The 14,910-nt window shown below is 34.8% G+C and overlaps 1 protein-coding gene across 1 annotated transcript in view; it reads right to left on the bottom strand.

The window, feature by feature from the left end:
* The window catches only part of LAMA3 (laminin subunit alpha 3), a 142,711-nt gene that overhangs the window by 43,329 nt on the left and 84,472 nt on the right, over window positions 1-14,910 (bottom strand). The window contains exons 39-46 of the mRNA XM_081950278.1: window positions 13,958-14,071; window positions 11,205-11,314; window positions 9,315-9,395; window positions 7,926-8,029; window positions 4,272-4,322; window positions 3,610-3,761; window positions 1,757-1,867; window positions 324-435 (exon numbers count right to left, since the gene is read on the bottom strand). Coding sequence (XP_081806404.1) covers window positions 324-435; window positions 1,757-1,867; window positions 3,610-3,761; window positions 4,272-4,322; window positions 7,926-8,029; window positions 9,315-9,395; window positions 11,205-11,314; window positions 13,958-14,071 — 835 coding nt within the window. The remainder of the gene's footprint in view (window positions 1-323; window positions 436-1,756; window positions 1,868-3,609; window positions 3,762-4,271; window positions 4,323-7,925; window positions 8,030-9,314; window positions 9,396-11,204; window positions 11,315-13,957; window positions 14,072-14,910) is intronic.

Raw genomic sequence — 14,910 nt, 5'->3', positions numbered from 1 at the left:
CTTCAATTGTTGTGAATAGAAGATGTTTCAAAATCTTATTGCAGAAACAGGTACTGAGAAGGGCAGTAATAAACCTTTTTTTAAAAATTAAGATTGACTTCAAAAACTGTTCCCACTACTACTGCAATAAGGTTTTTAAACAGCTTCCATTGATATAAACAGAAAATGGTTAAAGCTGAAATGAAGTGTAAAGAAAGAAATGAAAGAAAACAAATTGAAAACTGCCTGCTATGGTGCTGGAGAAATTAGCCAAGAATTAGTTTGATTCACAGGCTGATATAATTTCCCCACCCTTAATGTAGAAGAAAAGACGTTGCTCTTACCATTAATATGGATGAGAATAGATTGGATCTTTGAAATTAAAGCTCTTCCTCTTTGATTAGTTTTACTAAAATTGTTTAAAAGATTTTGTGCTTTCTTGTAATTACCTTCAGCCTAAGATAGTGAGTTAAAAATTAGATAGCATTAGTAAAAGTTTAATTTAAAAGTATTTAATATTATTGATTTATTTGGGTGTTTATGTTCCAGCCTATTTTATTAACACACGTCTTCGTAGTATAATTTGCTATTATAATAGGACTAATTTGACCAAAGGTTGAATTTGGCATTTTTTAGCCATTCATAAGAGGTTTTTTTTTTTAAAAAAAAAAAAACGCATTTATTGCATAAACTTTATAGAATGATTAAACAGATATCACACAAGGATAAAGATATAAAAGCAAAGGAACAGATACTACTAATAAAACATAAATAAACATTATGGAAAAATAAGTATGGATGACTTGTGAGAAATCTGATCACTCAAGATAGAAACCAAAGTTTTGGGGGATAGGTGCAACAACGTATACTTTTTTGGGGAACGCTGGGATGAACATCAAGTTTCTCACAAACAAACAGTGACAGAGAGAATGCCCCAAGTCAAACTTTTTATAAATTTTATATGTCTCGTTGACATTGACCAACAGAAATATAAAAGAAATGATAGAATTACAGGTAGTCCTTCAGTTATAGCAATTTATTCAGCGATTGTTTGAAATTAAGACTGTAAGCCTTTGACTTACAGCCCAAATTGAGCCTGGAATCTCAATTGTTGAGTGAAGTGGTCATTAAGGAAGATGTCACATGACTGCCCATGTAATCGCTTTGCTCAACGACTGCAGTCCTGGCACTCCTGGTTGTGGTTATTAAATGATCATGAAGGTCATTAAACTGATAGAGTACTAGATACAGAATGTGGGATCCCTGAGGGCAGGGAGAGACGCTGGAAGCTCCGCTTGAGAGCTGAAAATCCTCCCTGTTAAAATCCATGCAGGATTTTCAGCTCCTGAGTGAGAGATATCACACAGAGGTCTTCCCCAACCACCTGAGGCACCTGCACTGCCTATCCTATTGTGTTGCCTCTCCACTCTCTGCTTGAATTTGGGGTCCTTCTCATCTCTAAGGGTTGGCTAAAAAAATGCCTGTCAAAAGATGTCATTTCTCCTCCACACATAGAAGGTAATACCGTCAGCAGGATGCAGTAACAGAAGTCAGATCTTCTGCATCTGAGCTGCATTTCTCCACAATATTTGCACAATATGGACACTAGGGTAACATTTTGCCATTTATTAAAGATACCTTGAGACATGTTCTTCAACATTTATTATTATCATTTTATACAAACTCTTCAAATCTCAAATATGATTAGTAAACACAAATTTTTATTTTAAAAAAAGCCATGGACTGATAGCAATATGTAAAAGTTTTAAACACTTACCTTTTCTTTCAGATCATTAATATTTTGATTAAGGTGAGACAAACCTGTCTCCAGTTCATTGACCTTTGAGCTCTGAGTTTTAACAACAGAACGAGAGTGATTCAACAGACTCTGAAAATAAAGGCAAAACAAAATGGGAATCAGCAAACTGAACACATTCCAAATACAATTTGGAATTAGGAAAAATGTACTGGACAGAAAAGCGCTGGAATGAGACTTCATAAATTAGCTCCTACTGCCATTAATAGATGAAGAGATGATTAAATCATAAGACAGACTTCAACAGAAAAATGTTACCTGGATGTCCTGAGATTGATAGCAAGGAGTAGCAAGGAGGAAAGAAGAAGTGTTAGAAATTCATCTACACTAGGGCCAGAATAATGCATGGAAACTTAAGTATGCTGATTTCAATAGATTTAAAAATCTTCCAAATTCTGGGTAGGACAATGAATACATACATACATACATACATACATACATACATACATACATACATACATACATACATGCTCCTACCCAGAATTTGGTAGGTAGGTAGGTAGGTAGGTAGGTAGGTAGGTAGGTAGATGATAGATAGATAGATAGATGATAGATAGATAGATAGATAGATGATAGATAGATAGATAGATAGATAGATAGATAGATAGATGCAATTTTCTGTGAAATGTTGCCTTGTTTATTTAAATTTATAGTATTTCTATTTCGACGGTAACTCAAAGGTTATGATTAACATTGCAATAAAATCAATGTCACAGCAATGCATTTAAAATTATCAGGAAAAACAGAAACAATAAGATCTTAGCAAGAGCAGAGCCAAACATTTTTAACTTTCTTATTTAGAAAGCTTCAATTATTTGGAAAGGTCCTGCTTTGCTAAATCAAAACAGACAAAATAATAGATCCCCCTACCTGAGGATATTCTAAAAGTGAAGGGCTGCAATCAAAAAGATCCTCTCCTTGTTTCCCCACCCTATCATCAGAATACATGGGTAACATAAAAGTCCTTTCAAAGATGAAATAATTCAGAAGATGTTCGTATAGGATCAGAGAGAGAAGATCAAAGACTTGACTCCCAATCATGCAGGGTCATTGAGAATAGTGCATGGAAATGAATTTGCAGCTGGTATGACTATTCCCACAAGATATCACAGATGATCATTTTAGCAGATGCGTTTCCCCACAACGCTTTATTAAATTTGAAAAAAAATATAAAATCAGAAGGCAAAAAACAAAAAAAGTTGAAGAGAGAAAAGGCGGACAGGAAAAAGCAAAATTGTGGCAAAGAAGGGACAAAAGGCTGTAGAAAAGAGTAACTTCCAAGGTTCTTTGGTACAGATACAAGCATTGACTATAATGCTCCTTTGAACTATAGTAAAACATAGCACACAGTACAGTACTTCTATAGGCATAAGCACTTCTAGTCATCAAATCCAAGGCTAAAAGTTCATTTATTTTCATTTCAAGCAAAATTTTAGCACTATGCTTTTGACAAACTAACCAGAAGAAGGCAATACTGCTCTACTGCTGCCAAGAACACATGTCCGTGGAATCAGCAGAAGTTGTGCAGGAATTGGGCTGAGTTAAATTTTAAAGAAGGCTTCTAAGACTGATCCATGAATGATACATTCAAACAGTCTGATTTGAATTGGCTTCTAGGGTCTTTCTTATGAAGTGGCCTAAGAAAGAGTAATGGAATAGGTTTCATCAAAATTCAGAACCATATTCCAGCCCCAAAAGAATGCTTAATATGACATTTCTCTTATTGAACTGCTTCTAGAGCATATTTCAGAAGTGTACTCAAGCCTCTGGAAAGTGTATCCAATCCCATGGAAAGCCAGTTTTTTTCAAGTTACCTCCAGTTGCTTGCTACGGACTTCCAGGTGCTTCATCTGGCCCAGCAGTTGGGCACTAGTGTTGATACTTTGCATTTGAAATTCAATTACTCGGAGCTCACTTCCCATTGTACTCAAATCTTCCAGCAATGTGATTACACAACTCCCGCAAGCTAAACAAAAAAGAGCAGACACGGAAGAGTTTAAAGTGTTACTTTTTGTATATTCAAAAAAAGAATGGGTCTACTAAAACCAATTATGAGACAGAAAGATATTTCTAGAAAATGGTATCTGTTACTAAAACCAATAACAAAACTTTTGAAATGGTGTCATAAAACTATGTTCGTCATACAACTGTACTCCTTGTCTGCACTATTTTACCATTACAACCAACAATAAAGCCAAATACATGTAATCTTATGAGCCATTCTTTGTATGTCTCTCGTGTATGTTCAACCTTCCCTAACTTGCTGCCCTCCAGATCTGTTGGATTACAACTTTTCGCATCCTCACCATTAACAGAGAGATTCCCTCTCACTACTGGGGGTTAGATAATTCGTTCTGAATAGGCTTATTTCCACAAGAAAATACAGAATTGCTCTTTCTAATCTCTCAAAACATAGCTCTTTATTAGCGCTATACGTATAAGCAAGCTTTCAGACCAAATAAAGTTTATAACTTACAATTACAATCTTCATTTGGATCTATGTCTTTTGGTTCTTGGCTTATGCACTCTGGAAATTAAAAGAAAAAAGAGAGGAAACATTAGAATTAGAGGATACAACAATACAGGATGTAATGTTCTGAAATGTCAAAAAGATGATAGTGTTATTGATGCCCTCTTCACTCCATTGAAAGCTGCACCTTGTTATGTAGGTAAAAACATGGGAAGCAAGATCCTAGAATCAATACTGTAAAATATTATTTACCTACTTTCTCTCTCTCTTTCTTTATTTATTTAATTTACATGTCTCCCATCTTACTCTCCAAAGTTGGAGGCTTACACTAAAAATACATTAGAGAGGAATTGGATTGGATTTATTGGATTTATTAGATTTATATGCCGCCCTTCTCCCAAGGACTCAGGGCGGCGTACAGCATTAAAAAACACATAGTACAAAAGTTAAAAGGAAATTAGAAACAGTCCAAAAAACAAATCCAATTTATATAACACTCACATTTTAAAAATTAAATAAAATTAACAGGCCAGGAATCTTGTAGAGTTCTTCCCAAAGTTAAATTTACACATTGCTTTCTTGTCTTTCCTCAAATAACAGCTTAAGCTAATGCGAACAAATTATACCATAATACTGGATCACACTCCTGGGCCCTTCAGAAATCCAAGGCATTATTTACTAAATATCTTAGCGGGGAGGAAAACAAGGTAATTCCATTACTCCTGAATTCGTCCACTGATTTAACTCTTTGAGCTCAGAAACAAAAGATGTGGCATTAGAATACAAAAAAGGTAAAATGTAATCAAAACATTCAACCAAAATAAACATATTTATGGTTCTTGGAATCACTACATTTAGCAGTATTTTGAGCTACTCCTGTACAGCTCCTTCCCTTATTAATCAGGAAAGGGTTTGGATTCATGCAAGTGTTCACACTGTGGCTGCCTCTCCTGCCAGCATAATTCCATTATCACAAGAGGAGGGATACTGACCTCTAAAGGAACCGCGCTGTTAAAAGACTGCTGGCTACCAAGACTCCAAAAGACTTTTTCAAAACAGAGTCCTCTTCCTACACCCCAATTCAGTCCATAGCATACTACAGTGGCAAGATACTGTAAAATATAATACAGGTAGTCCTCGACTTCTGACTACAATTGACCCCATAATTTATGTCGCTAGGCAAGACATTTGTTAAGTGAATTTTGCCCTATTTTATGACCATTCTTGCCACAGTTGTTAAGTGAATCATTGCAGTTGTTGAGTGAGTAACATGGTTGTTAAGTGAATCTGACTTTCTCGTTGACTTTGCTTGTCAGAAGGTTGCAAAAGGTGATCAAAGGAACCCAGGACACTACAACCATCATAAATATGAACCAGTTGCCAAGCATCTGAATTTTGATCATGTGACCATGGGGATGCTGCAATGGTCATAAGTCACTTATTTAGTGCTGTTGTAACTCTGAATTGGTCATTGAACATTGAACTGTTGTAAGTCGAAGACTATCTGTATATGCAGCACAATTCTTATAGCTTATGATTTCTTCTGACTTTGAATATCACCTCATCTCATTAACTTCAACCTCCAAGCTATGGCAATTTGCAAGACAACCAAATACAAAATTTAAGGCAAATATTGCTATTGAAGATTAAGTAGACTGGTTTTTCTCAACCTCAGTTACTTTAAGATGTCTGGACTTGAACTACCAACTACAAATTTCCCCAGCCAGGCTGAATACCAAAGTAGTCTATCACTTTTAATCACTTTTATCTCATGACACATAAAGTAGGGTGCCAATTAAATATGACATGTCATTGCCTAATAGGAACCAGAACATCCAAAGATATGCAATTATAGATTTCAATAAGCTACTGCATGACCACAATTAAACCAAGGCTCAATACACTACAGCAAAACCACAATGACATCAGGATTTGCTCAAGTAACTGCATCGAGACTGAACTTGTTCTAGCAACTGTTAGTTTAAGCAGCAGGGCAGCACTTTAAAATATGTTTGAAAAATATGTGCCCAGTTATATAATTCTAGTAGTTTACATAATGGAATTGGGAAAATAGCATTGCCTTTGAGACAGAAAGCCTCATAACATATTCAGATAAAACAGGTTTCCTTTTATCTGTGTCAAACATTTCAGAGACTAGAACTGAGAAATATGTGCAAGTCTCAAAACAAAAGTCGAATATGTGTCCTTGGCAAGTACAAATTTGTTTAGACACAGGCCTGGTTATGTGTCCTTGGGCTCCCCTTTGGCTCTGGTTGAGGAAAGATTCTTGTTGGTATGGAAACAAGTTCTACTAGCTCTTGTATATTCTTTTTTATGATTCAGATTCCTTGGTTCATCTCCCTACTATCTGCTTTCTTGCTCATCTCTAACAGTTGCCCTTGACTCTGACTTGAAATGTTAAGTGCTCGTGCCTAATTAAAATTGGTTCCTAGTCTGATGTCTCCTCTGAGTAATACAGAGTGCATATAATGCATGCTGGGTAGCAAACCTCTGGCTCTCTAGATGTTGCTGAAATACAACATCCTACATAGAAATAAGAGCACCAACCTGGCAAACTAATTCAAAAATCAAGGTGCAAAGCACCAAACTCTTTAATACCTATATGTGTTAACCAGCAAGCACCAAGTAAGTGAGCCACAAATCTGTAATGGTATGTGGGACTAACTTTAGGAGACTGGGCTTAGAGTCGCTGCCTAGGGAATGGTCATTACCCCACACACCAATACAAACCCTACATAAAGGGATTCGTTAAAGTGACATTATTATAATATTGTTGATAGACTAATAGTTTCATTTAGACAAAATTACGGTATATTTTTTTAGCCAACGTTTCAGATATATATTATAAAAGAATGCTTATTTTTCTATTATAATCCATTAATGATTTTTTTCTTATACCAAACTTTGTTTTTCAGAAATGTCTAAACAAAACTATAAAGTCACATTGTTGAAATTAACTGGAATGTTTAGATGAAGGGAATATCATAACTGATGCAATGCATAATCATATAATGCATTTAGAATTCCTTCAATTCTGCAGATAATTGTGTTGTTAAAGAAAAACCACAGGACTTAGGCAATTTTACATTTGGGAATTCAAATTAAAGCCTTCAGCATCTTTCACTACTGGCCATGTTAGTTGAGGCTGCTAGAAGCTGTAGCTCAGCAATATATGAATATATTTCCCATGCCTATTGTTCAGGTTTATCTTCCTTGAAACTTCAAAACAATTAACATTAAAATTGTATAGAAGAAATTCATAATTCATGTGGATATCTAAATTACCTAAATGCAATCAGCGATGAAATCTGTAGGGTGTAGGATACATAAATCAGGATCATGCTGTTTAAACATTAACTAACACATTTAATTACTTCATTAAAACCACAAATGTGTAAAACAGGTTTTTCAGATACAATGGAATTATAGCGGCAGCCAATGGATCTTGGGACTTATACCTCAACAACATCTGAAAAGCTAGATTTTTCTCATCCTTATACTGTAATAAGAATGAAGAGCTATAAACAGAGAATTGAAAATATAACTTTTATTTGCACAGGAATCTTTCTAGTAGATTATATTCAAATATTCTAGGATTTCCTTTTTGATATTCAGAAATATTTATGTCACTTTACATACCTCCAGTCAAACGATCACATTGTGTGAGCTGGCCATTCTCCAGACAATTACATTTTTGACAGTATCTGTATTTCAGTGGATTTCCAAAATAACCAGGAGCACAGCTGCAAAATAAATTAATGAACAAATAAAACTCACAACTGATATAAATCAACTGACAATGAATCCGTTTTACTGGCTTAAAAATCTGCATCACATCCATAAATTTAAACAATTTGTGTTACAATTGTCTAACTGACCAAATAAAGCAAAAATTTAAGAATACAACTCACAATGTATTTGGCTAAGGTAGAAAACAGATGCATGATGAACTATTCAAAGAACTGAATAAGGAAATAATTCTTAAGAAACAGCCTGTGGAAAAATTAGACTACATCCTAATTCCTTCCCAGTTTTTAAGAGATAGAGGCAGATCAGAATTTTACATACAAACAGTGGTGGGTTCAGCCGAATAGGTAGTAGTTTGGCAGCCTGGGCTGCTGGAACTGGCAGCAACCTGGCCTGCCACGTCCCGAACTGGTTCTCCAGGTGGCACCATAGGTGCCTCCATCTTGTTTTTTGCTTATGCGCATGTGCAGAACAATTTTGTTGTATTGAGATGCACGTGCAGCACGCATCAACCACATGTGCAGGTGACGCACCCATGAGAGAACCGGCAGTAGTGACTGCCGGAACCTACCCCTGCATACAAACCTGAAGTCAATAGCTCTTCCTATATTAAATATATAATCCACTTGAGTTCCATTGGTTAGTGAATCCATTTAAACCAAAAGTTACTTGATTGCTACCTTTTAAATCTCTGTTCAATTTTCAGTTGGGCTTAGGATCATGTCATTCCAAACATATTGCTAAGTATTGACAGATAGGCTAGTGTAAAATATTAGGAAGCCTCAATATTATTGTTTTTTTCTATTTTAATTGTATCTCTAATTTGATACACCCTATATAAAGACAGGACAGTCCAAAAAGATTTGGGCTTAACTTATTTGATATCATAAGAATCTGAACATACTTAGCTTTCTGTGGGCTTCATCTATCCTTCATACAATTAATTCTTCAGGTTGAAAAACGTCAGTGGATACAGTATGAATATTTAATGCATAATTGGACACTTGTGCAATTTACTTCAAAGAACATGAAATTAAATAGTCCTAAACAGGGATGAACAGAGTAAACTCTGAATCAAGGACAGCAGCTTATGCTTACTAAAGAGAGCATGTGTGCGCATGTACATGTTTAGAAGCCTTGTAGCACTTTGGACTCCAGCCCAAGTATGAAAATATTGTCTCTGTTTAGATAATAATCTTCTCCAATATGTTATAGTTCCCAATTGAAAAGGTCTGTCTTAACTTTCTACATAGTAAATCAATATTGAGGCAAGTTGCATACCTTTCACAATGCTTTCCAGAATAGCCTTCTTTGCAAAAACATTGAATTTCTCCATTATCTTCCAGACAGCCAGAAGCAAAACTACATATTAAAAAACAGAAAAGAAACATGAAAAACCTGAAAATAGCTTTTTTTTTCTTTTAAGGCATATTTATAAAGCTTATGGGGAAAGAAAAATAATGTTAGGGTTATGTTACTGTCTGAACATCGAATAAAAGGCTAACATAAATAATTTCAGCGTCTGACAAGTTGCAACTATTTCTGCTTGTACTTCATTGCCTATCACCTTTTTTTTTTTTTTGCAAAATCAGAATGCAGCCTTACAATCCTGAGAATGTTCTAGAAATCCAAATTGTGCAATAATGAATTAGGGAATTTTTAAAAAAATACATTGGATTATATTGTATTACTGAACAAGAACAAATCTCTGCTCTTCTTTCTGCATGTCTTCTTTCTTTCGACATGTTTACCTGGGAAATCTAAATATCTCCATTTTATAAGTTGAAAGGATAATCTCCATATTCACTAGATCATTGAGCAATAAATAAAAGGCTGTCTATCCGTATCTAACAAAGAAAATTATTACAACTTTTCCCAGTCTACAATACTATCAGGTCAACCCGTGGTCTTCCTGAAATGGCTGCATTAGAACTCCCACAATTGTTTCCCATCAGTGATACTTAGCTGGAGGGTTTTGGCAACTAGAGTTCAAATAACATCTGGAGAATCATCATTTAGCCAGCTCTATTATTGCCCCAATTCCCTTCCCTTTTTGAAATAAACAGCATGGAACCAGGGAGAGCTTCAGCTCTATGCTAATCAAGCAAATACAAGCCTTCCCTAAAAAAGTGAAGGTATTATTTCATTACACTATGTAGCAAACACAATCTTTAAGTGCAATGAGGAATTAGCCTTTAAGGTATCATAACATTATTTTGGGTTTATTGAAATTAACTAAACTTTCAGAAAATTACTCCAATATTCACTTTTTTTATTTCTATTATTTTTAATGCACTCATATCATATTTAAAGTAGAAGACATACAAGAAATGTCTATTGTATCTGGTAAAATAAATGAATAAAAGCAATGAGTTTGGCTTTAAATACATTTTAAATTAATATACAAGAAATGTCCACTATATTTGCCAAAATAAATGAGTAAAAGCAACGAACTTGCTTTAAATACATTTTAAATTAATATTAACTAAATAAAATATATTTTAGGCCAATCCAGTTGACAAATTGTAGGCCAAGTCTCTTGCACCATAAATTTCTTTTAAAGTGGATTGTAGTTGCGATGATGCAGAAAATGTGTTCTGTCCTGTCTCCTCCTCAAGCTAAATTCCTCCAAAAGTGCAGATTTACATTTCCACAACTCCCAGTTAGGATGTTAGTTAGCAATTATGGTAATTATGAGAATTGATGCCCAGCACATCTAGAGGGTACCAATTTAGTAAAGGCTTTATTAAGGTCATGAGTCACATTGCAATAGTGCTTTTAAAAAATGTAATCCAATAGGAGATCTGATCCAAGGTCATCAATATCTCATTTAAAATGGCTATTTTTTTTTTAGTAAACTCATTTAAAATTGGAATTTGTGGAAATTGCATTATGATTTTTTTTCTTCATAGGAAATTTCTTATTTTATTTTATATGAAGATGTTCAAGATGAGTGATCGTTATGATCTTACCCCCCATGCCACCAGCATTGTCCATAACAAGCCACAATGACACCAAAATTCCATCATTTGTGCATTATAGCCTTATTGCACAAATAATAGAATTATCTAATAGCTGTTTTCACTATCATAAAGACACAGTATTTTCACCAGGGCAACCTTGAGCCAAGCAAAATAAATACAGCTTCCCACTGTCAATCCAACTGAGTACCTGTTTGTGTAAGGGCAGTGACATTCCTTACAAAGTCCTTGACTGGCATCTCGAAAGTATCCTTCTTTACAACGTTCACACTTTTCTCCCGCAGTATTATGTTGACAGTTCTTTTTAAAAATATACAAAAACCAGAAGGTTAGCAGTGGTCTTATTTTTCATGTTTATTATTAATACCAACGTAAGAAAATGGCCATTGATATGTTCCAAGCCACCACATATTTACCTTATTGCAAGTCTGAACAAATAAATTAGACCCAGTTAATGTCTGGTTAAAGAGTGTGTGGACAATTGTTTCCTGCTAAGTTCCAGAAGTAATGGCATAATATAATTACACAGATGGTCACACATTATTAATTTAAAGTAGCAGGTGTTTTACAATTAAGAAACTCTTGATAGAAGTGATTTAGCAGTTATAATAAAGTTTGCTTTCACCTAGCCTGTAGGTTCTTGTAATGAATAAATTTGTCTGATATTTTGATCGTCATCTTCACTGTATAGATTCACTTCTTAAAGCAATGGAGATATAGCTCCCTAATAGAACATTTGACTGAAGATCAATTTGTCTCATGAGGTTGAAATGTTTTTACATACCTACAGACTGATCTTTGTAACTTGTTGATGCATATTTTTATTTATTCGTAACCCATCTGTATCATTCGGTCTCATTTTTACAAATTACTCAAGTGAACATATCTAGCACATCTATTTTCCCCCACAACAACAATCCTATGAAGTGGGTTGTGAGAGAGTGACTGGCCAAAGTTACCCAGCTGGCTTTCATGCCTAAGGTGGGACTTGAAGTCACCATCTCCAACTTTCTTGTCCAGTGACTTAACCACTAGACCAAACTCAAACTGGTTCTCATATTGTAGTTTAGAAGGATTGGAAAAATGAAAAGCTCTCCCACCAGCATGGAAATTAAATCCTACTGCAGTATTAATCATCAATCCTACTCTACTGGAATTAATTTCATTCCTCTGTCATAATATGTCAGTATTGAGCAGAGAGGAACTTCAAGCTATATGGCTCCATATCTTCTGGATCCATATGAACAGTTCTTAGTCTACCTGATACTAGTTGATTAACCTATTTATCTGTGATCATAAATTTGTTATTGTTTTTTATCTAAAGGAACATATAGTAACACCTTATAAACTATTTTAAAATCCCATTCAGTGTTGCATTTCTGAATGGAAAGGAAGACTTAACTAACAATACTAACTAGCTATCCAGATAGAATGTATGCTATGTATGCTATTGCAAATATGATATTTATCTAATATACAGTATTAATAATCATAAGGGCTACCAAATAGGGGTTGCAAAACAGAAAACAGACAACTACTAGATCATCATTCTATCCTACCATCTAAGAGTCATGTGGATTTGTGCCACCTAATCTGGTAGCAACGATGGGCATTAAAGATACTTAGAACAAGACTGAAAAAGTTAATATTTAGAAAATTCTTGTCTTAGGGCAATGTACACTATCTAGCTCTTGCTAGTTGTGTTTGCTTGTTACGGCCTGTTCCTCAATCGAAATGCCTTATGATTCACACCTATTTGGAACAAGCTGATTTGGCGAACAACTCCTACATTTATACTCAAAAGGGTTTGTCAAAAACAAAGTCAAGAAAAGTATTGTGTAATATCAAAGAACTCTGTACAGGCAATGAATAATGATTAAGTATGGGCAAAGAAAATGTGGGCAAAGAAAGAGGCTAGGCTGCAAATATATTTACTTAAGAAAAAAGAACTTGATTTTTTTTTCAGTATACTATAGAGAAAAAGGCAATGAAATGTTATGCAAAAACATGCAAGCCTTGTCCCCTGAATTAGAACTTTTATTCAAACAAATATTGCCAATCATGCTCCTTTATACATATTTGCTTTGATTGACTAATTTCAAAAGGAAATAATACCAAAACCCAACACTGCTGTGTGTAGATCATATGTCTGGGTAGGTTAACATTATACCTTCCAATTCCATTCCCCTTGCTTACAAATTAATCCTGTCAATGTTTATTCTTTGGCAAGAACTGCCATTACATTCCATGCTTACATATACAGTATATGAACACCACTTAATAAGCCAAAAAAGTGAAATGAAACCATTTTTAAAGCCATTTTTAACATCTTGGTTTATTTTATTGTTCATTGCTCTGATACACAATGAAATCCATAATTAACACGAACTCTTTACAGAAAGAAAACAGTGAAGCAATCTAGCATCTGACCATATCTCAGCCTGTAAGCTTAGTTAACTGTGTACTAGTGCAACCTTGGTGTTAGATATTTACTCTAACTACAGTGGTTTCCACCAAGGTCCTCTGTTCTGGCGGGAACAGAGATTTAATCCTATTGGTCAAAGGGTCTGACAGCTCCCTATAAAAGGGCTGCTGTCAGACTCAACCTTCGCTAGATTGTTCTCATTTGTTGTACTTAATAAAGAGCTGTTGTTACCGTTAGCCTGTGTGTGCCTATCCATTACCCAATCTAACACTTGGTAACTCTTGTTAAAAGAGAAAAAATATGAAATGCATGCAAACACAGCAAGTGAAGATAATTCATGCTTCAAAGCTGACAAAATTATGTGGACATATTTCTGTAATAGATATGTCAGTTTTTACTATACCTCAAAGACGTTTGTATTTTTGCAGGCACAAGCAATTTCTCTGAAAGTTATTACTAGCCTGAAGCGAAAGAAATTAATAAGAGCACTTGCAGCAACATATGTTGTAAATACTTACAATACAAATTCCAGAACCATCCAGGCATCTATCTGAATTTCCATTACAATTACATGGAACACACCTTCCTGTAAATGAACCCACTGTCTCACGATAGAATCCTGGACTGCATTCCTGGTGCATAGAGGAGAAAGGAAAAGTTGAATAATGGTTTGAGAAATTTAGAAAATCCATTGTTTTAAAGTGATATTGGAAAGTAAAAGAAATTTAATTATGGTTCGGGATCACTGACACATTAGTACATATTACACCATGAATTCAGACAAGACACAATAAATTACATAATAAGATTTTTTTTTTTGTTATGCATACAAATTCTGCTTTCTTTTTTTCACTAAAGCTGGTGAACAGGTCGGGAAATCTACTTTTTCAATTTTCCTTTTCATCCAGATGTTAACCATAATACTGGACAATTCAGGCTATTAAGGAAATCGTACAGAACTGTAGCTAGTGGAAGACTTCTTGATTAGCTTGATTTCTCCCAGGAAGGGGTTGCTAGGCATAGCCAAGGCTTATTTACACCTCTGCTTAGCCTAAGATATCACTGAACACAAGCAATGTCCATTTCAAAGTCCATAAACTACTTGAACTCTGAAAGAGTAATTGTACATATTAAATTACAGGTGTCTGTCATGAAATATTTTATGAATTCTATCACTATATTGATAATTTGATAGCATACTGTATATTTTATTTGCTATTCGGAGTATTTTGATATATATATGTGCACTATTCATTAATATCTTTCCAAGCAATCAGCAATTAATTTCCAAAGTATTGTTATGATGGTAGTGTATTGATTACTATGATGGACTGAAAAACTTTTGGGGAAAATTCTAGAGTCTAGAGCGCTCAAAACGACTCTCCGAGCAAATCGGAAGTCACTTCCGGTTTTCTCGGAGGGTCGTTTTAAGCATTCCGAAGGCTTCAGGGAAGCCTCCGGACGGTCCCTG

This window comes from Natrix helvetica (genome assembly GCF_964273705.1).
Source record: "Natrix helvetica genome assembly, chromosome: 4".
NCBI classification, from domain to species: Eukaryota; Metazoa; Chordata; class Lepidosauria; order Squamata; family Natricidae; genus Natrix; species Natrix helvetica.
Note: the sequence above shows the minus strand (reverse complement) of the source record. Positions and strands in the feature narration are given on the sequence as shown.